Source organism: Heterodontus francisci, chromosome 19 (genome assembly GCF_036365525.1).
Source record: "Heterodontus francisci isolate sHetFra1 chromosome 19, sHetFra1.hap1, whole genome shotgun sequence".
NCBI lineage: Eukaryota > Metazoa > Chordata > Chondrichthyes > Heterodontiformes > Heterodontidae > Heterodontus > Heterodontus francisci.
In genome coordinates, this window is record NC_090389.1 from 28,810,135 (window position 1) to 28,835,700 (window position 25,566).

General features: G+C 42.2%; 1 protein-coding gene across 1 annotated transcript in view; it reads right to left on the reverse strand.

The window, feature by feature from the left end:
- LOC137380010 (protein bassoon-like) overlaps nucleotides 1-25,566 on the reverse strand; it is a 464,497-nt gene that overhangs the window by 86,390 nt on the left and 352,541 nt on the right. Inside the window, exon 4 of the mRNA XM_068051484.1 lies at nucleotides 16,426-16,956. Coding sequence (XP_067907585.1) covers nucleotides 16,426-16,956 — 531 coding nt within the window. The remainder of the gene's footprint in view (nucleotides 1-16,425; nucleotides 16,957-25,566) is intronic.

Sequence of the window (25,566 nt, forward strand, 5' to 3'; positions counted from 1 at the left end):
TAAGAGGAGGGGAAAGGGGAGGAAAAGAAAGCCTTCTGCAAATTTTGGAATTTTGCTTTGGTCAGCCAAGAGTTTTAATGTACAGGAAATATGCTTATGAGCCTTCAAACTAAGTTATTGAGCAATCCTCAATATTTAATGGGAGTGTTTTTTCATTCTCCTTGTAGAGTTACACCAAACTTATCTAAGTCCAGGGAGCTTAGGTACAGGATCTCATGAACCAAAGGTGTGGTATCCCAAGTGTGTGTAGGGATACTTGGAGCTTAATTAACTAAAACCATGTAGTTAAGCAGAACAGAGCACTTGCTGCTCGTCCAGCCAGGACCACATTACCCAACAGCACACTGGCCTGTAGGATCATATGAAGCCAAGTAAGAAGAATTCCAGCTTCCAGTGAAGGTCTGCCCCTATAGGTCCTATCAATGAGCTAGGGGTGCTGATCATCGTCAAGTGTCGAGTAGTACTGTCTTGGCAGGTTCAAGTAACACATTTATCTCCCACCGCCAAGATGAATAGATACTATTTGGTCATTTTGGATACTTCAAGGTATGAGATTAGGATTACAAAATATTTTCTCAAATCCTAAAACAGAACCAATTAACTATGCATTTTATTTTTCATTTGACAAATTCAGGATCAATTAGATACTGAATTTGTAGGATTTTGGATGAAATAAAAAAAATCAGCATATGTATATAGTGAAGGGAATTGAATTAGCATAGGGAGACTTTAGAAGGTGCCAGAGAATGACAGTTTATTCCTTGCTTTCAATGTCAAGCTAATTTAGTGAGGCTACTAAAAGAGTAAATAGAATGATGAGATACACAGCCAGAACATTGGAGTATAAGTCTTGTCAGGAAAGATTGGAAACTTACATTGGGCTTTTAATGGAAAAAAATCCTACAGTAACTTTAAAAAACTAGCAGCCAAGATGGCCACTGCAATTTACATTTGAAATACCAGGAGATTGAACTGGAGACAAAATGTCTAACAAGAAGCTCAGTCAGAACAATGCTTTAGCTAACTGAGTAGGTTCGCTAAATCACTCTCGTTAGCAGGACATTCCAAACCATCTCGAAACATTCAAAAATGGAGACATCTCTCCAGGGGGTAAACTGCCAACCCCACCTAAGAGAAGTTTTGTGTTTTAGACTTTGGACCTCATTAAAAACAAAGGGGAGTGAGACAACCATGTGACTGTCTGTTCATCTCTGAAGAAACTGGAAGTTTTGTTACACAGACAAGCAGTAACCAAGTGGACAACAGCTGAGAAGGCTGCTGCTCCCCTGTCTCTCTCTCTCCCCCCAGAAAACATCAAGTGAAAACCATCTGCAACTGGGGGACCCTCCAAGCTTACAGACCTCTACAGCCGGCAACAAGGGGAAGAGAGCCAATGACAATTCTGCCTTCCAACAACCCTGAGCAAAGCAGGCCAATCAAAGTGCACATTGACCAACCAAGAACTTCAAGAATACAGCTTCAGCCGAGGACTACTGTATTAAAGTTCCATTTATTCTGGACTTCAATCCAACCACCAAATCTATTTTCCCTTCTGTAACCTATCTGTGTGTGTGAGATTCTCGTATGAATACGTGCGTGGATGTGTAGCGTAGCTTTAGTATTTTTAAATTGGGTTAGAGTGTTAAGTATAATAAACTTACCTCTTTCTTGCTTAAACTCAAGAAAACCTGTTCGATTGTTTCTTTTGCAATCACAGTAAATAAAAAAGATAAAACACTCACGGAAGTAGTAAGCACAACCACTGTTCAAAAGGAATAAATCCTGTTGCAGTCAAATAAGAGGAAGGGGCCAAGAGGGGAGCCTGAAACCCCCTCCTCACCTAGCCGTAACAGTTTACAGAAGCTATGTTGAAAGTTTATATATAATGTGTTGATCTGACCAAACTTTCTGGTCACTACTCTTGCAAAGTGACAAAATTGCATTGAAAAGTATGCAGGGAAGAAAAAGAATTTCAAGTGTAAATGGGGTGAGTTGTGAGGTAAGATTAGAGCCTAGAATGAATATGTTTGAAGATATAAGACTACTAATAATAGATTAGGGCTAGACAACATAAAATTAGTGAAAAGTGAATTTAAAATGGATCTTAAAAATCAATTCTTTATTGAAATGAAATTCTACTGGGTAAAGTAGATTGAGCCAAAGACAATAAGGGAACTCAAATTGCATTTGGATGTTCGGCTGGCAGTTGGCAGATACCAGAAGGATGAGTTTGAAGAGCAAATAACTTTTACTTGTCTTTGAAGTTTATATTTGTTTTTGGTAGAATAGTAAACAAACCATTCAACAATAAGATAATTCAACTGCACACACCAGTGACAGATTACAAGGGTGTGACAACAGAACAATTGTAAATACAAGACAATTGCCAAAGAGGTTTCTAAAAACAAGAACATTCTTGTGCAATTATAAAAATCAAGTAATAGAATGTTTAAGTCTTGTGTGTGATCATAACAACCACACTGATATCAGCAGTGAAGTAAGGAAAAGACAATTGGAGTTCAGATGCTGATAAATGGACATATCCAGAAAATGAATTGGCAAGAAGAATGACTACTGGAAGGGTGCTTATACTAGCACTAAGAGAAGTGATGCAATGATTATGATGAGCAAGATAACATACTGCAGACAGGTTATTTGGGGGTTTCAAGGAAAGCTGTTAGTGTGGATGAACTGATGCCAGTAGATTAAAAGATAAAAAAGAACATGGTTTGGTGATGTGATGGAATGGGCAGGTGTAGCATACAATCTACCTGTGCAATCATTTCCACACTGGTCATCATTTGCACACTAGAGAAGATACAGAGCATGAGATGGATTTAAAAAAATGAAGAACAAAAATTCAGATCCATTGATATGGTTAGTTGGTAAGCTAGATGAGTTGACCTGGATGAGATGCGTCAGCCAGCAAGCAGCACTAAGGAGTTAAGGCTGCTATGTACATCAGTAATGACAAGGCCATCAGTGGGAAAAGTGGAAATTAGTGTTTAGAAAATCACAAGTTAGAAAGTTTAGCAGCTAGATTTTTCCGTAGTTCAGTTAAAATATCAGATAATTATTTAACAGCTAAAAATGTTGGGAAATAATTGATGAATATTGCAAGTTATACTGCCTCCAGACTTATGCTGATGCTTTATGCATTAAGAAATGAAATTGGGGTGTCCTACCGGTGCATACAAAAGAAACAGGTTTAGTTGGAACTCCCAACAACAGAATCACAGAGTCGTTACAGTGCAGAAGGAGACCATTCGGCACATCGTGTCAGCACTGGCTCTCTGAAAGAGCAATTCCCTCAGTTCCATTCTCCTGCCTTCTCCCCATAACCCTTTACATTCCTCCTTTTCATATAACTGTTTAATTCCTTTTTGAATGCTTCAATTAAACCTGCCTCCACCACCTTCTCAGGCAGCGCAATTCAGACCTTAACCACTTGCTGCATGAAAACGTTTTTCCTCAAGTCACTTTTGCTTCTCTTACCAAAGACTTTAAATCTGTGCCCTCTTGTTCTCGATCCTTTCATGAGTGGGAACAGTTTCTCTCTATGTACTCTGTCCAATCCCCGCATCATTTTGAATACCTCTATCAGATCACCTCTCAGCCTTCTCTTCTCCAAGGAAAAGAGTCCTAACTTCTCCAATCTATCTTCAAAACTGAAATTCCCCATCCCTGGAACCATTCTCATGAATCTTTTCTGTACTCTCTCCAATACCCTCACATAATTCCTGGAGTGTGGTACCTAGAACTGGACGCAATACTCCAGCTGAGGTCGAACTGGTGGCTTATACAAGTTCAACATAACTTCCTTGCTCTTGTACTCTATGCCCCTATTAATAAAGCCCAGGATACTGTACGCTTTATTAATCACTCTCTCAACCTATCCTGCCATCTTCAATGACTTATGCACATATACACCTAGGTCCCTCTGCTCCTGCACCCCTTTTAGAATTGTACCCTTTATTCTATATTGTCTCTCCATGTTCTTCCTACCGGAATGAATCACTTCACATTTTTCTGCATTGAACTTCATCTGCCCCTGTCTGCCCATTCCACCAGCTTGTCTATGTCCTTTTGTAATTCTGCACTATCCTCCTCACAGTTCACAAGGCTTCCAAGTTTCATTTCCTCTGCAAACTTTGAAATTGTGCCCTGTACACCAAGGTCTAGGTCATTAGTAGATATCAGGAAAAGCAAGGGTCCCAACACTGATTCCTCCAGCCCGAAAAACATCCATTAACCACTACTCTTTGTTTCCTGTCAGCCAATTTTGTATCCGTGTTGCTACCATCCCTTTTATTCCAAGATCTACAAGTTTGCTCACAAGTCTGTTGTGCGACACTGTATCAAACAAACAAGGCCTGTATCGACTTAATATTATATTGATTAGCAATTTGAAATCTAATTCAAAAGAAAGTAATATATTACTGGTCTATATTTAATCAGCACAGACAACCTTGGTTCCTTTAAAGGATAATGTTTCCCTGGTGGGGAGGGGTAGGCTATATGGACTACATCCCCTCATTACCTCAAAAAACCCTGAAGCAATTCTTTTGCTTTACCTTTTGTACACAGCTTAATATATTTTAAACTTCTATACGGTCCCTTTTCAATGACATCTTTCATTCATATAATGCCTTTAATGTGGGAAAACTTCCCAAGACACTTTAGAGGCATAACCAGACAAAAACAGTCACCTGGCGAAAGGAGATGTTAGGAAGGGTAACCAAAAGCTTGGTCAAAGAGGTGGGTTTTAAGGAGTGTCTTGAAGGAAGAGAGGGTGGAGCAGAATTTGATGTGGAATAGGATACTGGTAGTTTTTTTTTTATCTTTGGCTTCCTTGCCTCGAGAGACAATGGGCAAGTGCCTAGAGGTGGTCAGTGGTTTGTGAAGCAGCGCCTGGAGTGGCTATAAAGGCCAATTCTAGAGTGACAGACTCTTCCACAGGTGCTGTAGATAAAATTGGTTGTCGGGGCTGTTACATAGTTGGCTCTCTCCTTGCACTTCTGACTTTTTTCCTGCCAACTGCTAAGTCTCTTCGACTCGCCACTCTTTAGCCCCACCTTTATGCCTGTCTGCCAGCTCTGGCGATCACTGGCAACTGACTCCCACGACTTGTGGTCAATGTCACAGGAATTCATGTCGCATTTGCAGATGTCTTTAAAGCAGAGACATGGACTGCTGGTGGGTCTGATACCAGTGACGAGCTCACTGTACAATGCATCCTGCCATCTTCCATGTGGCTCATGTGGCCAAGTCATCTCAAGCACTCCTGGCTCAGTCGGATGTATATGCTTTTTTATAAGCACAGTTTATTGGTTGGGGGGGGTTGGAGAGAGAATGGGAGGGTAGCAAGGAGGACGTTGGAATAGTTGAATCTTGAGGTCAAAAAGGGATGGAAGAGATTCTCAGCAGCGATGGGCTGAGGCACAAGATATTCTTTGGGCCTCCTTATCTCGAGAGACAATGGATACGCGCCTGGAGGTGGTCAGTGGTTTGTGAAGCAGCGCCTGGAGTGGCTATAAAGGCCAATTCTGGAGTAACAGGCTCTTCCACAGGTGCTGCAGAGAAATTTGTTTGTTGGGGCTGTTGCACAGTTGGCTCTCCCCTTGCGCCTCTGTCTTTTTTCCTGCCAACTACTAAGTCTCTTCGACTCGCCACAATTTAGCCCTGTCTTTATGGCTGCCCGCCAGCTCTGGCGAATGCTGGCAACTGACTCCCACGACTTGTGATCAATGTCACACGATTTCATGTCGCGTTTGCAGACGTCTTTATAACGGAGACATGGACGGCCGGTGGGTCTGATACCAGTGGCGAGCTCGCTGTACAATGTGTCTTTGGGGATCCTGCCATCTTCCATGCGGCTCACATGGCCAAGCCATCTCAAGCGCCGCTGACTCAGTAGGGTGTATAAGCTGGGGATGTTGGCCGCTTCAAGGACTTCTGTGTTGGAGATATAGTCCTGCCACCTGATGCCAAGTATTCTCCGAAGGCAGCGAAGATGGAATGAATTGAGACGTCGCTCTTGGCTGGCATACGTTGTCCAGGCCTCGCTGCCGTAGAGCAAGGTACTGAGGACACAGGCCTGATACACTCGGACTTTTGTGTTATGATATTATGGAGCGATAAGTAGGCAGTGTTTATGATGGGTGAATATGAGGTCAGAACCTCAACTTGGAGTCAAGTAGGATGCCAAGGTTGTGAGCAGTCTGATTCAGCATGAGACTGTGGGAAAGAAACAGTATCTGTGACAAAGAGGCCAAAACTGATGAGTTTGGTCTTTCCAATGTTTAACTGGAGGAATTTGCAGCTCATCCAATAACTGGATATTAGACAAGCAGTCTGACAGTACAAAGAAAGCAGAAGGGTCAAGGGTGAAGGAGTAGAGCTGGGTGCAAGTTACTCATGCCTTTGGATGGTGTTACCAAGGCGCAGCATGTGAATGAGGAAAAGGAGCATACCAAAGATAGATCCCTGCGAGTTTCCAGAGGTAATGGTGCTGGAGCAGGAAGAGAAGCCATTATTAGGTATGTTTTGGTTACAATTGGGCTTTCCCATTGAGCTTGACCATGGATGAGAGGTGTTGCAGAGAGGTCAAGGAGGACAGAAAAGCATAGTGCACCATGGTCACAGTTGCAAAGGATTCATTTGTGACTTTGGTTAGGGCTACTTCGGTGCTGTGCCAGTGTTTAGGTATAAAGGTACAATGATGCAGTACACTGTGACATGGCAAATACTTTAAGCTCTGCTGGAAAACAACAGGCTAAACATTACCTTTATTTATAGGAGAACTCAAGCAGTTTTATATCCTTGTTCTCAGAGTCTAGGAAAAGATAAGTTAACTCGCAAGCGACCATCTTTTCCACAATACCACATTTGAGTCTCTTCATTCAGGTTTCTCTCCACCTCCCTTTCTCCTTAAAACCCTCCTTAAAATCCAACTTTTTTAGTAAGCATTTTGCTGTCTCCGCTAATATTTCCTTCTTTGGCTGGATATCTATTTTTGTCTGATAACGCCTCTGCAAGGTGCATTAGCACATTTTTCTAAATTAAAGGCACTATATAAATGCGAGTTGTTGGTGTTGTACTTGTTTGTGATGGAGTGTGATTAATTAATTACTTGGCTAATTGTTTTAATGGTGCTCAAGTGCTTCACTGTGATTAAATACCCACACTGTATTAAGTCCTAGTGTTGCAGCTGGTACAGGCCAACAAAGGAGTAGGATGTGTTGCTAAAAGTCTTGAGGTTGACATCACTATTGATTTAGAGCTGAAGGTTTTCAAAGTGGGATACAAGATCATCAGATTTCTGCCCATCTAGGGCTTAGCATTCTGTGCACTGCAAGCAGTTTCTTGAAAATTCTGTATTTATTTATTGACCTATAGACATGTTACTTCTATTGCTGCATGCGACAAAAAGGTTTCTGCAGTGATACCCCTTTTGGGCATACAGAAATTGCCTTTCAGAAGTTAGGACAGGAGAGTCCACAGTTGTACAATCAATGCATGGAGAGACTCCCTAAGATTGTATCAATAGGAAGGCAAATGGTATGTTAGCCTTTATCGCAAGAGGATTTGAGTACAGGAGTAGTGAAGTCTTGCTTCAATTGTATAGAACCTTGGTTAGACCGCGAGAGTACGGTGTGCAGTTTTGGTCCCCTTACCTTAGGGAGGATATTATTGCCATAGAGGGAGTGCAATGAAGGTTCACAAGACTTGTTCCCGGGATGGCGGGAGATTGAAGATTTGAAGAGAGATTGGGGAAATTGGGCCTGTATTCACTAGAGTTTCAAAGAATGAGAGGTGATCTCATTGAAACCTACAAAATACTTAAAGAGATAGACGGGTAGGTGCAGCTAAGATGTTTCCCCTGGTTGGGGAGTCTAGAACCAGGGGACATAATTTCAAAACAAGGGGGAAGCCACTTAGGACACAGATGAGGAGAAATGTCTTTACTCAGAGGGTTGTGAATCTTTGGAATTCTCTACCCCAGAGGAGTGTGGAAGCCCAGTGATTGAGTATGATTAAAGCAGAGATTGACAGATTTCTAAATACCAATGACTTAAGGGGATATGAGGATAGAGTGGGAAAAAGGCATTGAAGTGCAAGATCAGCCATGATCATATTCATTGGCGGGGCAGGTTCGATGTGCTGAATTGCCTACTCCTGCTCCTATGTTCCTATGTCCTACATTTGGAGGGAATTCCTGAGATTGTATCAATATTGCAGAAGGTTCCATGGGATTGTATCAATATTTGAAGAGGTTTCCTCACACTGAATCGGTATCAGCAGTGTGTCAATATTTACATGGAAATAGTGAAAAGCTTGAAAACTGCTTAACTATGCTGACAATAACACAGTACAAATTCAACTGCTAAACCCTGTAGTGTAATGTAGAGCTCTTGTTCCTTCACAAACCTCCTTAGTTGAATTTGTGTTATTGCACTCCAGAACTTAAGACCTAATTCTATTGAATAACAAATTTAAATGTTACAAGTGTTTTCCCAGCCCTGCCCCCGGCACTGAGACCCAGTAACATCCACGGAAATAAGTTAAAACAACAAAACATATTACCACAAATGGTTCCTCACTAAAAGAAACAGAACAGGTCCCACTGCAGCATTTGAAATGGATTTTATTCCAATCTGAAGAAGCTCTGTGGCCTTTGTTTCGCAATTTGTAGAATAACCTTTAAACCGAATTGCTAATATGGCCAAGACACAAGGGTAAGGAAATTGATAGCATTTAAAAGGATCCAGCTGAATTTAACATATGGATTAAGGATTTTAATAAGGATAAATAAATGTAGATTTATCCTCATGGTAAAAGGAAAGTGTGCAAAGATGACAAAGGAAAAGGATTGTTTACTGACCATTGACTTAAAGCTGATATCAGTGAGGCTAATCATGCACTGAAATCCATATCAAGAGTACTCAAACACAAGTTGAAACATTTATTCTAACCTTGTCCTGATTACTGGCATGGTCTTATATGGAATATTGATGGCAGTTTTGGGCACCCTGCCTTTCAAATAACTTGTGTGTGTTGAACAGCGTGCAGAGAAGAGCAAGGTAGCTGAGTGCAAGACTAGAGGAGGAGGTTCTCAAGGTTTGAGGAGAGACTCAATTTTCATTGCAGAAGATAATGGGAGAAGGATAAAAAGCAATATAATAACAGTCTGTACAATGCTAAGAAGCATGCCATACAACTTGAACTGGAGCACAGGCTGGAGGACATGTACAAAGTTAATAATCTTCAAGTCAGGCTGGAGAACAGAAAAGGGTAGAGCTCTGAACAAGTTTTCTGTACATGAGGTTTGTTATATTAATGCAGTTGTCTAGTTAATTTGTGGAACACACTCCCTGAAAAAAAAGAGTTAACACAATGCCAATTCCTTTAAAATGAGGTTCAATAAATATCTAGTTAGGAAAGTAAAGGTTGTTGGGATCATTGTACACAATGATGATCAAATAGTTAACAGATTGTTAGGATAATGCTAATAATGCCTGTGGAATAGAACTAGTCAAGGACAAATCACCTAGGTTGTTAAGGTCAAACAGTATTCTGGATTGTGGTGGGGGAAAGAGTGTGATCAATGGAGCAGAAGGAAAAAGGGAGTAAGTAAAATGGAGAAGTGGATGGGGTGGTGTAGGAACTAGAGAAGGGGAAAGGAAACTGGGGAGGGGGTGAAAAAAATCAATGTTCCATTCTTGAAGTAATTTTTCTTGAAGAAAGTAAAATCAATTTCAGTTTTTAAATTCCACTCCATTATAATTATTTGGCAGATGGGGCCAGTTTTGGGGGGTTGGTTGTGGGGCGGGGCGGGGCGGGGCGTGGGAACGGCTGTAACGAATGCCAGGCCTGTGGCAAGCTATTCAGTAGTGCAGACATGAACAGTGGTGATAGGTTGCCAGCCAGAGATCATGGCTGGGATTTTCCGGGTAAGCCCAAGGTACTGCCACCGGGACTGGAAACGGTGCTGCTGCCACTCAAGTCTGATGGAAAGCAATCTCGTGCTGGTTGGCCAATTAACTGCTGGCGGGGGATTGTCAACCAGTCCCAGAATAGAGGGAGGAAGTAAGGCAGCGGCTGCAGAATCAGGCAACGCCGCTGGAGGTGCTGGTGCCACATTTAAAGGGTTGCCAGCATTCTCTGAATACAGCTGCTGCTCTAATTGAAGCCACTGCCCTGATTGGAGCCACTGAACTGTTTGTAGCCATTGAACTCGGGAATAAGAGCAGGGAGGTTATGATGGAGCTGTATAAAACACTAGTTAGGCCACAGCTGGAGTACTGTGTACAGCTCTGGGCACCACACTATAGGAAGGATGTGACTGCACTGGAGAGGGTGCAGAGGAGATTCACCAGGATGTTGCCTGGGCTACAGCGTTTCAGCTATAAAGAGAGACTGAAAAGGCTAGGGTTGTTTTCCTTAGAGCAGAGAAGGCTGAGGGGGGACATGATTGAGGGATACAAAATTATGAAGGGCATTGATTGATTAGATAGGAAGAAACTTTTTCCCTTAGTGGAGGGGTCAAAAACCAGGGGGCATAGATTTAAGGTAAGGGGCAGGAGGTTTAGACGGGATGTGAGGAAAGAATTTTTCACCCAGAGGGTGTTTGGAATCTGGAACGCACTGCCTGAAGAGGTGATAGAGGAAGAAACATCACAACATTTAAGAAGTATTTAGATGAGCACTTGAAACGCCATAGCATACAAGGCTATGGGCCAAGTGCTGGAAAATGGGATTTGAATAGGTAGGTGCTTGATGGCCGGCACAGACATGATGGGCCAAAGGGCCTGTTTCTGTGCTGTATGACTCTAACTCAATGTAGCCCAGCCAGTGAGAGAAGCCTTATTTCTGACTGAAGCCGTAATTCTAAAGGCCTGAGGCACATGGCGGTTGTAGGCATGGCAGAAGGAAGATCCCAAGTGGTCCCAAGGTTCAATGATAACTCCCTGCAGGTTCTCCTCCAGGCTACTTGGGAAAAACGAGAGCTCCTCTTCACCAGGGACAGGCGGAGGAGACTGCCTCGCCTGACTAAGCAATCCTGGACAGAGATCGCAGAGGAGGTCAGCAACTGTGGGATCCTCCAGAGAACCTGGCTGCAGTGCCGCTAGTGTGTGAACCACCTTTATTCGTTCCACCAAGTTAAGTACTTCACACCTTGCTTCCCTTAGGGGTTTACAGGTGGCAACTTGTGAAGATGAGGTTGATGGAAAGGGAATGCCCACACAAGTTGCCAATTCCAGAGCCTCGTATTCCATCAGTGTAAGGATGGTAAGAAAGGGCACCCCACTGCCTGTCTAGGCCATTTCTTTGCTGTTGCGGGCTCTCTTTTCCTACAGGAGTAAACGTTAGTCACCCAACAAAGTCAGGCTCACTACCTAAGCATGTGGCAGTCTAGCTATCCATGATGGGGGCACATAAACACCTCTTGCATGCAGCCACTCTGGAGCGACCTTGCTACAGTCAACACTGACAGACCGGCATCTGTTCACCGACCAGTTGGGCATTGATGGAATGGAAGCCCTGTCTGTTGAAGACGACTGCTGGCTGGCCTGTGGGAGTCTTGATGGCTACATGCATGCAGTCGATCACACCTTGCACCTCGCGGAATCCAGCATTGGCCCCAAAACCGATGGCACTCTTTGACTGACTCTCCAGATCAGTTCGATAATGGATATATTAGCTGGCCCTCCTGAAGAGGGCATCAGTCACCGCCTTGATGCAAAGATCTGCCGCAGACTGGGAGATCCCACACATATCTCCAGTGGGTCCTTGGAAAGAACCAAGGGCATGGAAGTTTAGCACCACGGTGATCTTCACCGCTATTGGCATCGGGTGGCCACCAACACCATTGGGGTTCATCTCATCCGCCATCATAGCACACAGATCTGTGACAGCCTTTCTGGAGAGGCACGGTGTTTGGCGACACTGCCAATCAAACATTTGAAGGTCGCTCATCCTCTGTCTGAAGACCCTAGCCGCAGGCTACCTTCTTCTGCAGGAGGGTGCTTGCATTGCCCTTTGTGTCCTTCCCCCACTTCCCACCCCAAGTCTGCCTCTCTGATTGGCCATGAGGTTGCTGCTGTCTGGCTGCCTGTGGATGCAGCTCGCTCCCTCTTAGTTGCTCCTCCTCACTGCAGGACCCACCTCCTGAGTGCATGAGGCCCACGGCTGGTGGGCACTCTCTGTGTCAGGGCCTCTCACCCAGACATTTCTGCCAATCAACCTGCCCCATCTCCTCTTCCTCCCCTTCAAATCCATGCAAGTGCCAGCTGCTACATGGCACTCTTTTTGCATGCCCCCAGAAACTGGGCACCTTACCCGCCCACCTCACAAGGAGATATGATGCCCACTCTTCTCTACCCATTGTGTCAAGGCATGCTGCCTCACCCGACAGTTGCTGAGTACAGCCAGAACTGACCTGCCGCCTCTATATACCTGTCGGGGCTCCAATGGCCCGTGGCTCCCGTGGACTTTCCATAAAATTTGAACAAGCCTATAAAATAGCATTCTATTGGCACTTTAATTGGCTCAATTACCTACTTGTTGGGTTGAGGTGCCCTTTTATCCTGCCATGCTGTCTGCTCCTCACAAAATCCAGTACTGACATGATGACATCATAGCTCCTTTCCAACACTTCCCCATGCGATAGTACACCGCCCCCCTCCCACACCCCCTGCTGCCCCCTCGCCTCCGAGCCCACCCTCAAAGGGCCAGAAAATTCTGGCCCATTATTTAGAAGGATATCTGTACAGGAGTAAGCCACTTAGACCCATTTGATGATATCATGGGTGATCTGCCTCTTGACTCTACATCCTCTAGCTCTTTGGCTAGTAAAAAATCTATTGAAATCAGATTTAAAATGATTAACTGAACAAGCATTTACTGCTTTTTGTGGGAGAATGTTCTACATTTCTACCACACTTTGTATGAAGAAGCATTTTCTAACTTAGCCTGAATGGCCTCAGCTTGATTTTGAGGTCATTTTCCCAGACTCTATCACCAGCAGAAAAATGTTCTCTCTGTCAACCCTAATCAATTTCTTTTAAAATCTTAAAACTCTCAATAAAATCACCTCATATATATTCTATATTCCAGGGAATCCAAGCCTAGTTTATGTAATCTCTCTTCATAATCTAATCCATGAAGCCCTGGTAACATTCTGGTGCGTCCACTACACTCCTTCCAAGGCCAATATATCCTTTCTAAGGTACCATACCCAGAATGGGACACAGTAGTCCGGATGTGGTCAAACCAGAACTTTGTTTAGCTGTAGCAAAACTAATTCCCCTTTAAAATCCAGCCCTTTAGTTTTAAAGGCTAACATTCCCATTAGCCTTTTTAATTACTTTTTCAACTTGACTGCTACATTTTAGTGATGTGTATACATGGATCCCTAAATCTCTCTGGATCTCCACTGTTCCTAGCTTTTTACCATTTAAGAAATACTTGGATCTATCCTTACTTCGTCCAAAATGGATGACCTCACAGTTACTTGTGTTGAAATCCATCTGTCACAGTTTTGACTACTCAATTAATCTATTAATGTCTCTGTGATTTTATTATCCCATCTACACTACTTGCTGTGCCACCAATCTTTGTGTCATCGGGAAACTTGGACATACGGCTCTCTATTTTGTTATCTAAGTCATTAATATAGTGAATAATTGAGGCCTAGCACAGATCCTTATGGGCCACCACTAGTCACTTCCTTTAAATTCAAGTACTTACTCATTACCCCTACTCTATGTATTCTACCGCCGAACAAAGTCAATACTTTGCCTTCAATTGCATGTGCTTTAACTCCCAGGCAAACAATGGGCCATGGCAACATTGGGACGAGTCTAATGGCGGAGGGAAGTGTGAGATATCGACAGCCAGTGCATATTAAAGCATTAGACCCGCTCGGCAAAAATGACTGCAAGGTCTATAATGGTCAGGGTGAGAATGGGGGCAGACTGTTTGTAGGTGGGTAACTTTTTTTTAAATAGCAAATGGCAGCAAAATGTTGAATTGTATTGGTTTGCCTTCAGAGTCTGAGGTGAAAATATTAGAATGTTTGAAAATATAAATAGGAGAAATTAAATTAGCTCAACCAAACTACTTTCCTGGCTATTCATCTTGCACAGTAGAAATTAAACATGGTGGTGAGTCAGGGCTGAGATGATGAATAATGCCCCACAGTATCTCCCTGTGGCCAGAGCCTGCAACTGCGTGCAACCACTCAGTTCAAGGGCAATTAGGGATGGGCAATAAATGCTGGCCTAGTCAGCAAAGCCCACAAACAAATAAAAAAAAAGCTGCAATATGGCCACTGAACAGAGTGGTTGGCAATCAGAGAGGGGCCTCAGGAGCCATACCCATGATGCAGTATAACCAGGAGCAGGAGAGAGCTGGGATCAGGAAATCACAAATTTCTGTGGAACCAGGTGGTGAGTACAATTTACCTACATTTAGCGAGATGTTTGCCTTTCTCTAGGAAATTTACTACTATAGTGCCACCCTGTGGGTGCAGCTCAAATTGATGTGAAGAGTTTGAGTTCAATTGCTGGTCACGTAACATTAGGTGGCATAAGATTATATTCACAGCACCACTGACAGGTCCAATACCATTACAATGTTGAAATAAATTACCATTTTTCATATATAACGGAAAAAGATTTTGCTCAGCTTAACCGGAAGAGGGCAAAGGGTGTCTCGAGTTTCTATGTTACTTTCAAGATTAGATCATTCATCAATGAACCTGGGAAAGACCATCCCAACCATCAAACATCTAACTTGCTTCTTCTCCTCAACAAATAATTTATAATAACTGAGGTTTGAGTGCAAATTGCAATGGAAAGTGGGAACTGTAAGTACATAATAAATTACATTGCACTGTGATTTTATTTTCACTTTGAGTAAATGGATTTGAATCTAGTACAAACTGATATTGTGAAAGTGACCTCTTTCTGCTATGTTTTCTCAGTGAAAGTAGTTTTAGACAATCTCAACCAATTTTTAGTGCTTATGAGTCCAAAGCACTAAACTATCTCAAACTTAGTACCAATTTACACCAAACTGACAATACAGTTACAGAGGCTTCAAAGATGGCTGATATCCAAAATGTAATATCACAGTGGTGCAGTGGAATTAAGCCACCTTTAGGGACAAAGTTGAGAGAGCTTAATTTAAGAGTAATCTCTCCATTGTACTTAACCAGGGATTGTCTGATACTGACCATTGGTGTCCAGAAAGAAAAAATAGACCATTCCCTTATGCATTTGTAACTCATCTTGATGGGCATAAGAGTCAGCAAAAAAGTAAAATTAAAAATGCTTCCATCAAGTGAAAATGCAAACTCAGAAAACTGGTGTTTACAAGCAAGAAAATCGAGCTGCTTGAGCTTGCAGACACAGGGTGGGGTAACAGCGTAAAAGGCTCTATAAACAAAAATGAACATTTCGAATTCGACATATTGTCCAACAGCCCTGTCAGTGAGGACAGGGCTAAAGGACACTAGAGGACAGGAAGTCAGGTCTTGAAGTAAAAAAAGCCTAAATAATGATTTAATTGGCTATGAAAATGAGGTAAAATGTCAAAGAACTGATGCAACCAGTTTTGGTGATGGATAGGATTTGGAGTTTGAACCTCAGTTTTTGATTTAACACCATATGAGATTGATTACCACTGGTTTCAGCCTCAGTAAGCAGCCCAGGACAGAAGGGAGCTGGGGTTCAGACTTGCTTATGTTAAGTTGCTGAAATTTCTGTCTTGAGGAGTGGTTGATCATGTTGGACAAAACCGAGGACAACGGGAGATAAGCAGATAATCCTCACAAAGGATCCTGATGATTTTTAAGATTGGTGATTTTGGTTCGAGCTGCTATGGTGCTGCAGACAGGTGAAAACCCAACTGAAAGGATTACAACTGAAAATAGAGGGAACCTGGAGATAGGCAGCAATAATATCTTTAAGGAATATAAAGAAAGCAAAGGGAGGTTAAAGATGAGTGGAAGTTGCAGAAGATAGAGGGATCGAGTATGGACTTTCTGAGGATGGGGATGATGCCTGAAGTTTTGAAGGACTAGCAACAGTGCCAATGCCCAGGGAGCCATTAACAGGAAATGGGCTCATAGAAAATCTGAGTTTGGTGAAGGCTGGTGGAAAATGGGGAAAAGTTATGTGTTTGAGAGTGGGATATGGTGACAAAAAATCTATATGCTCCTCAAATATGGATTTGAAGGGAGCAGAAGTCATCATCAAGAAGGAAGTGCTCTACAATTTTTTCTCCTCCTTTGACACCTGAACTGTACATTTCTCTGACCTTAGAAGCTACATATTCATTCTTGACAGATGACATTTGCACAGTCACAAAACAATTTAACTCAAGTTTAAATAATTTTTGATCTTTGTCATGACTCACCTCTTTAATTTTTACTTTTTGTAGTTCAGCTGCTTGGGAGATCTCTTTTGAAGAAGGGTCTACTTTTTTCTCTGCGCTGATCACTTTAGATGGTGCAGGTACCATGGTGCTCTGTACTGCAGGTTTTGGCTTCCCTCTTGCTGACTGTGACCTGTTTTGGTTTGCAGTCTGAGGCAGCTGTTGGGCTTCGATTTGCCCAGGATGTGTTTGCTGAGGATGTTGCGTATCCCCAACCAATGGGCCTTGTTTTGTTGGTGTGGGCAGTCCTGGTTTAAGAGTTGGTGGTTCTTTTTGTTGAGAGAATTGTTGACCTGATGCTAAAAGGATTTTTTGTTGCTGGACAGGGCCAGCTTGCTTCTGTTGGCTAATCCCTTTCCTCTGTTGCACTCCGGCGCCTGTTTGCCCTTGATGGTGTGGTGACATCGTTGGCTGTTGCTTTGATGCTGATGGTGGGACAGGAAGTGGTGCATCTCCCAAATTTCCAGACATCAATCGTTGGGTCTGACAATTCAGGCAAAGCCATTCTTTTTTCTATATGGGCAAGAAAAACAAATACAAAAGATGGTGTTAACTGGTGCAATACAAATATGTACTTTTGCATTAACTATAAATTTTATGGCAGCATTTAATGAACTTGTGACTATTTTTGAGTCTGCACTAGACATTCTCTGAGGTTTAGTTTCACTAGTCATTCCTATAAGCGGCTCTTGCATTAGTACCAAGTGACATGATAGGGTGACTTGGGGTCCCTAACAAAAGATTTTCATTATCACTATTGGATACAATGGTCTTGCACATGGCCCACACATTTTCCCTGTCCTCTACAAGGCATATGGATAGGAACTCTAATATAAAACAGAAAAAAAAACAGAAAATGCCAGAAATACTCAGCAGGTCTGATGAAGGGATATTGACCTGAAATGTTACCTTTGTTTCTCTCTCCACAGATACTTCCTGACCTGCTTAGTATTTCCAGCATTTTGTGTTTTTATTTCAGATTTCCAGCATCTGTAGTATTTTGCTTTTGTGATAAGAACTCTAGTCAGATCAGGCCAACTATAAATCATTGGTTTAGTTTACTTTGAATACAATGACTGAACCGACTGCCATTTTCACAGCAAGTTCCATTTATTTCCTATTGCTCCTCATAACATCAAAAATAATAAACTGTACAAACTTTGTCCTTCGTACGAGCCTAGATTCGCTTTACAAGTCAGTATCGCTGAACTGATGGGTGCTAACTTTATAAAGAGAGTGATACCATTCTTCCTGTCTCACTGTTCTGGATATAAAACATATCTTTTTTCCACTGAGGGTTCTTTTTCATTCGTTCATGGGATGTGGGCTTCGCTGGCTAGGCTAGCATTTATTGCCCATCACTAATTGTCCTTGAGAAGGTGGTGGTGAACTGCCTTCATGAACCGCTGCAGTCCATGTGGGGTAGGTACACCAACAGTGCTGTTAGGAAGGGAGTTCCAGGATTTTAACCCAGTGACAGTGAAAGAACGGTGATATAGTTCCAAGTCAGGATGGCATATGGTTTGGAGGGAATTTGCAGATGGTGGTGTTCCCATGCATTTGCTGCCCTCATCATTCTAGGTGGCAGAGGTCGTGGGTTTGGAAGGTGCTGTCTAAGGAGCCTTGGTGCATTGCTGCAGTGCATCTTGTAGATGGTACACACTGCTGCCATTGTGTGCTGGCGGTGGAGGGAGTGAATGTTGTGGATGGGGTGCCAATCAAGAGGGCTGCTTTATCCTGGATGGTGGCAGGCTTCTTGAGTGTTGTTGGAGCTGCATCCATCCAGGTAAGTGGAGAATATTCCATCACACTCCTGATTTGTGCCTTGTGGATGGTGGACAGGCTTTGGGGAGTCAAAAAAGACAAAAGCTTAATCTCTGCCCCTTCCTCAGTTTCCTGTGTCTATCAGTGGCTCATCAACTGTCAAATAAAACAACAACCCGAGGATGTGTGAATGGTTACAAAACAGCACATCTTTTATTTTTCTCAGTTGTTGCATTTTTTAATGTTCTGTAAATGTAGGGAGTGACATTCACTCCAGTGTTGTCACTCGGATTTCAGTGAAGTCTTGCTGAAATTTTCATACTTTGTCCATTTGAAGTGTGAGTCACAACTACTAATCATCTTCCAAATGTTGGCTTTGCCTGGAGAGAGCATCTTGAGCCATGGGGCTGGTACTTACATGTCTATTACTAGTACTGTGAGCAGTTTAAGATGACAGATTACACAAAGCATACTAAAATACACCAAAGTGTAATGATTTAAGGGTGCTTTTTTCCATAATAGTTTGGACACTAAATAGCAGAGTGACAACACAGCACTGGTGTGCTTGCAGTTGGATCCGTTCCTTGGTAAAACTGGCAAACATACCTGGAATAGTGGCTTATTTATAATCCTGCAGTGACACCCCACATCAATACTCTCAGTGCTCCCTACTTTCCCAATCCTGCACAGGACCAGACAGAGATGTCCCAATCCCACCTTTTAGATACTTTTGTGTTCTTGCCACAGAAACATTGCCACCCTGGAGAAAAGTAGCTGTGACCACAACCCCTCCACCCCAACCAGCATATATGCAGACCTAATCAGGTGGAATAATCTGTGCATAACACTTATGGGTAGGATCAATAGAATTTTCATGCACTTACTCTAACTACTTCAGAAGCTACTCATCAAGATACCAGGCTAACAACTGAGTGGCCTGGGCAGTCACATCTCCAAGTACCTCTAGTTGGGAAATGAGGACACACATGCTTCACAATCTCACAAAATAAGAGGGGGAACTTGGCCTCTTAAATTTCTACTGGGCAACCGGAAAAAAACCCATGGCTGGGAATAGAAGTCAGGACCCTCTCTTTCCACCCTGCAGAGCTAAACATTCATAAACTATCAGAACAGACCAGTAGAAAATCTGTCTTCTCTGCAATATGTCCACATAACAAACACCCATTTTTGCACCAAAACTATCAGTCTGGAGACAGGTCTGTGGCTGTCCGAAGTTCTCATTGGGTCTAACGGTCCTTTACCTAACCTTGCATAATGGAGCGCTCTCAGGAAACTTCATTTCAGGTTGCTTTTGAGCCTTGCACAAGAAAGACATTATCAGATGTCATCACGTCATCCATTCGGGCCAGTTTATGGTGTTCTACCAGTTAGTTGATAAATTTCACCTCCCCTAACATGACCAATAACAATATCTTCAGAATAAGCACTTCCTCCAGAACCCTATGATACATCGACTCATGCTGAAGTCCGTAATCCTTCCTTAAACTTTTCCTTCAGTCCCCACCAACTTTCTTGGAGTACATCTCCACCCTGTGTCTAGTGCACATCTCCATAACAAATGGCAGGACAGAAAGCTTGAGGGAATCCTGGGAGTGAGACCGTAGCCAAATATTAAGGGAGGAGAACTGAAAAGAGGCTTGGAGTCAGATCCTAGGTACCACCACCTTCAGCAGAATGTCCAGCTCAACATTGTACATGGTATGCATCACATCACACATAAACTCTACCAGCTTCATTTTCCCATACCTGACAACTGCTGGAAAATGTTCACTCTCTTACACATATTATGGTCATGCCTCCACACCCAGGCAACCTGCAGAGCAATCCAGGAGATGTCCTTCCCCCATCCGCACGCCTAACTAATGCACAGAAACCAAAACCAAACTAGCTACTTCAACACACAATCACAGTCATGCCAAGAAACCCAGGTCTATCAATGCATTTCTTCACAAGCACCATACTTAAATTACACACACAAATATATAGATATGTATGTGAATGTACTTTTAAAATATTCTAGTAAAAATATCAAAAACAAAAGTGAATTATAATATATGGGTTATTCCATGATCCTCTGCTCCTATTATTATCATTATATATTGTGGTTGCAGGTTTGAACTGCTTGGGATTAGGTGGAAGTTGTCTTTCCTTACAAGACCACAAGCTTAACAATCTGATTCGGAGAGTCCTGGTTGTATTGGACTACCATATTATAAACTTAGAGGACAATATTTAATTTTAACAATTTAACGTTAACATTATGAGTCAAGTGTGACCAGACCAAGGGGACTGTGGTCAGAGAATATGGTGAACTGCATGTCAAAGAAGTAAATTTTCAGTTTCTGCAGTCTCCACACTCCAATTTCTTTTGAGTTACTGAATATGTTGTTTCCCATTACTATAGTTTACAGTTTAGGTGGATGATTGGCAGATCCCGCCATGGTTATTTACTTAACTCATCACTGGTTCAACAACAACAACTTGCATTTATATAGCATCTTTAACTAGTAAAACTTCCCAAGGCGGTTCACAGGAGCAATTATCAAACAAAATATGACACTAAGCCACAAAACGAGATATTAGGCAGGTTGGGTTGGTTAAAGAGGTAGGTTTTGGTAGTGTCTTAAAGAGATAAAGGGCAGAGAGATTTGGGGAGAAAATTCCAGAGCTTAAGGCCTAGGCAATTGAAGGCATGGCCACCATGGTGGAGCAAAGAAAATCAAGCAGCTAGTAATATGCATCCATGTGCATGAGGAATTGCAGATAAAATGTCTTGCAAACTTGTGAATATTCCCTCACACTCAATGGACCAGGCTGTCTGGTTTGGCAACCCTTTTGGCTCAGGTTCATTGATGGTCAGGTTATACTGCAGATTTTGGGGATGAATCTCTGACAATAGCCCATCAAACCATGGAATGCACTAAGTAATGTCCACATTTGATTCTTGTAGTGGGCTGGGTTCATTACACAATGGATTACCTTGGATCAATTAGATTTTTATGACCCTCTACCCACTTGCTGACTCGGGTATCATACTTCTACCATAATAGGGTTATACTTTTCCACTTCGACTATCAACCCTGCCTTATTCAGATGGTTAGTGTCAGTGACATGGATGAATTGTTCATTCTGCATCTGTTATGTAAATTTACTTAAATAGAAATTTTGAACAGCCTATATTTGATGTGCTGGTGATATTCAGTGGCCCTTAACCACGTCCTCTCCCAACTTTCCATTTGTATTGTTATGACTGAGGCAGGAGGAGTGCACTGTTACAGAGAAACATAGAAAATAGGAGCAGGAGTAGGCCATTTGGCCACTCGAGCCTGCTCCGCCATTCATTATGATCATGGCTGATCATCCAACTCAGTAGCCAGTTCTGGCTTTCACCCCATATCCTTTGATTCCTTTAAACCCAAGAGCTATATCTAACTCCTTTTTGAAAACATTCAATGTTTTGGCATCAATTGCTTTCTGTGGTAGCGAATTCCACAGGCTCACCACTCCCTGGGTGAAGAAATTTCTCCACATCTCAGTCCTGAAAGGTTTACCCCATTTCCTTAGACTAAGACCCCTGGTTCTGGACTCCCCCATCAGGAACATCCTTCCTACATCTACCCTGTCAAGTCCTGTTAGAATTTTATAGGTTTCTATGAGATCCCCCCTCACTCTTCTGAACTCCAGCGAATATAATCCTAACCGACTCAATCTCTCCTCATATGTCAGTCCCGCCATCCCAGGAATCAGTCTGGTAAACCTTCGCTGCACTCCCTCTATAACAAGAACATCCTTCCTCAGATAAGGAGACCAAAACTGCACACAATATTCCAGGTGTGGCCTCACCAAGGCCCTGTATAATTGCAGCAAGACATCCCTGCTTCTGTACTTGAATCCTCTCGCTATGAAGACCAACATATCATTTGCCTTTTTTACCGCCTGTTGCACCTGCATGCTTACCTTCAGCGACTGGTGTACGAGAACACCCAAGTCTCGTTGCATATTCCCCTCTCTCAATTTATAGCCATTCAGATAATAATCTGCCTTCCTGTTTTTGCTACCAAAGTGGATAACCTCACTGGGACTGTTCATTCAGTCCCACTTCTCCACAGGTCACAACATATACTTAAATTTTCCCACTTAACAATATGCTCAACCTGATGCTCTATTTTTCCCAGAATAAAGCACACCAACCAGGTTTCTTTCCTAAACAACAAAATTATCAGTTTATTATAAACCAAGTCTGAACCAATTGTTATGAAAGTGACTCTGTTTTGTCAAAAATATATATTTTTTAAAAGGAATTTATAGTTAAGCTAAATGTTTTTAATCAAGAGGACAGTGAGGGCTGGATTGGCAACAATGTTACTATTTGTCACCTGGCTCAGGCTAGGCTTAGGGCAGAACCTATGGCAACTCTTCTTTGATTGGACAAGCCCAGTAGCAGGCACAGAACATCTGGGTGAGCAAAAAACTGTCAAGCTGTTTGGTCGTCAGTCAGTGTGCGTGTATGGAGAAGAGGTCAAGAACAAGCAGAAGACCGCAACTCAGCTTTGTTTTCCAATATCTCTGGAGGATCCTGTGAAGTCCACTGTGAATTTGTCTCGTTTCATGTATTTCAAGAAGGCCTGCTAAATTACTTTCAACGTCGCCTGAAGAGAACTGTTCTGGTAGTGACCTATCTGCATGTGCTCGAAGGTTGGACTATGCGCCAGTTTGGAACAACATATCTCATCTGCTATTTACTTCAAAAAATTAGCGAGTAATCTACCCAAGCTCTTCTTGTTTGTAACAGAGCTCTGATCTAAAAATCCTTTTTGTTTTTTCCGGTTAAGCGATTTGTGTGTGTGTGTGTGCAAAGGTACAAAGGGACTTAAAGTTTGGTTAAGGTAGAAAAGAGGACTTTAAATATGAATGTTGGATATTTAAACATTTGATCTATGTGCTATTGTTTTACTTCATTATTAGTTAAGATTTGTTTTATAATAAACTGTTAATTTTGTTGTTCAGTAAAGAAACCTGGTTAGTGCGTTCTATTCTGGGGGAAAAATTGTGTATCCGATTGACTGTTTCAACAAGTGGGAAAACTTTAAAGAACATGTTGTGATCTGTGGAGACGTGGGACTGAATTCACAGTGCACTCCTCCCATCTTGGTCGTAACACAACAATGAAGTAAAACAAACACAAAAATTGAAATATTAAAGCCGTTTATTTATCCTAGCCCACACACGCACGCGCACACACACACACAACCACACACACACATACACAACCACACACACACATACACAACCACACACACACATACACAACCAGTTAACCCAGAAAAAAATTTAAAGGATTTTTGTTTACAGCTGTCATAAAGCAATAGAAGGAATAAACAAAACACTTAGGCTGAAAAGAAAGTATGGAACGATGTTATTTGTGTTGGTTAGGCATCCCAAATGCATATAGGCAGCTGTCACTAGGATCTTCCCAGAACTGTTCCTTCTAGGCGGTTTGAACATCAGTTTGGGTAGGCTTTACAAGAGATGCAGCAATAGGAGCTTCCGAATAGGTCTTACAGCAGGAGGGCAGCAACAAGGTTTCAGTGCCCACACATTCAATGCTGAACCTGTATTTGCTAAGAGCTGTAACTTACAACTTAATGTATTTGATTTACAGGAAAAGCATGCACCAGGGTCAACCTTATACCTTTGTGAACTGAGTTTTACATCACACTGATTTGTAATGAATCAGATTTATCACAATAAATTAGTTTACACAAAAACAAAATAAACCAGGCATAAGACATCAAAGCAATATTTAACTCAGTGATACTTTAAACTATTCTGAAACGAAAATAATAGGTGTTCAAATTCTTAAGAGTTGTTTTCAGGGTCCTTGCCTGAGTCTTTTGAGATTTTTATGTAGAACAAATCTGGTTCCACAAAGACCTCTCTCTGCTATAGCATGAAAAATAACCCATTGGACTTAGAGAACTGAAGAGATGCCCAAAAGCCTACTGTGTTTATCCCAGCCCTGTTGAAGTTTTTTTTGTTGAGGATGTTACTTGTAGATAAAGGAGAACCAGTGGATGTAGTGTATTTGGATTTTCAGAAGGCTTTTGTTGAGGTCCGATATAGAGGCTAGAAAACAAGATTAGAGCACATGGGATTGGGGGTAATATACTGGTATGAATTGAGAATTGGGTAACAGACAGGGTTTCTTCAAAGATGTAGAGAAAGAGGTGGTTCCTTTTCCCTTGGCAGGCAAAACCAACTGTCTTCACACCCCAACTGACCAAGACAACATCTCAGAAGCGAAAAACAACTCCTGAAGTCATAAATCTTGTCTTGTCACTTCTCTGTAAACATCTCCCCCAAGTTACCAAGGTTTCTGTTGTCCATTTATCTTAAGACATGTGACTTCCAGTGAAGGTTGTTTTCATCACAACATCTCAAGTGTCCCTTCAGTGAACTTTAAAGAGTCCAGCAACTATGAAATCTTCAGCCTTCCAAAAAATGAATCCATTTCCAAAATTTAAATACAAGTCCTCAAACAAATGCAACAAAAAATGGAAGCACTTTCATCACAATATATGTTGTGACCAGTGGAGTAGTGGAACTAAAGAAAGACAGTGCATTCCTCCAACCTCGGTCGTAACAATCTTTATAAATGATTTGAATGTGGTGACCAAATGTATTATTTCCAAATTTGCTGATGGCACAAAACTAGGTGAGAATGTAAGTTGAGAGGGGGATGCAAGGAGGCTTCAAGGGGACTTGGACAAGCCAAGTGAATGGACAAGAACATGGCAGATGCAAGATAATGTGAATAAATGTGAAATTATCCACTTTGGTAGAAAAAAACAGAAAGCTAGAAGATTTGTTAAATGGTGAGAGGTTGGGAAGTGTTGATATCCAAAGGGACTTTGGTGTCCTTGCTCATGAGTCACTAAAAGCCAGCATGCAGGTGCAGCAAGCAATTAGGAAGGCAAATGGTACGTTTGCCTTCATCATCAGGGGTTTTGAGTACAGCAGTAAAGAAGTCTTGCTGCAAATTGTATAGATGGCACCAGGTGTATTGTGTACAGTTTTGGTCTCCTCAACTAAGGAAGGACATTCTTGCCATACAGGGAATGCCATGGAGGTTCACCAAACTAATCCCTGGGGTGGCAGGATTGTCCTATGAGGAGAGATTGAGGAAACTGGGCTGTATTCTCTAAAGTTTCAAAGAATGACAGGTGATATCATTAAAACTTACAAAATTCTTACAGAGCGTGACAGGGTGGATGTACATAGGATGTTTCCCCTGGCTGGTGAGTCTAGAACCAGGGGACATCGTCTCAGAATAAGGTG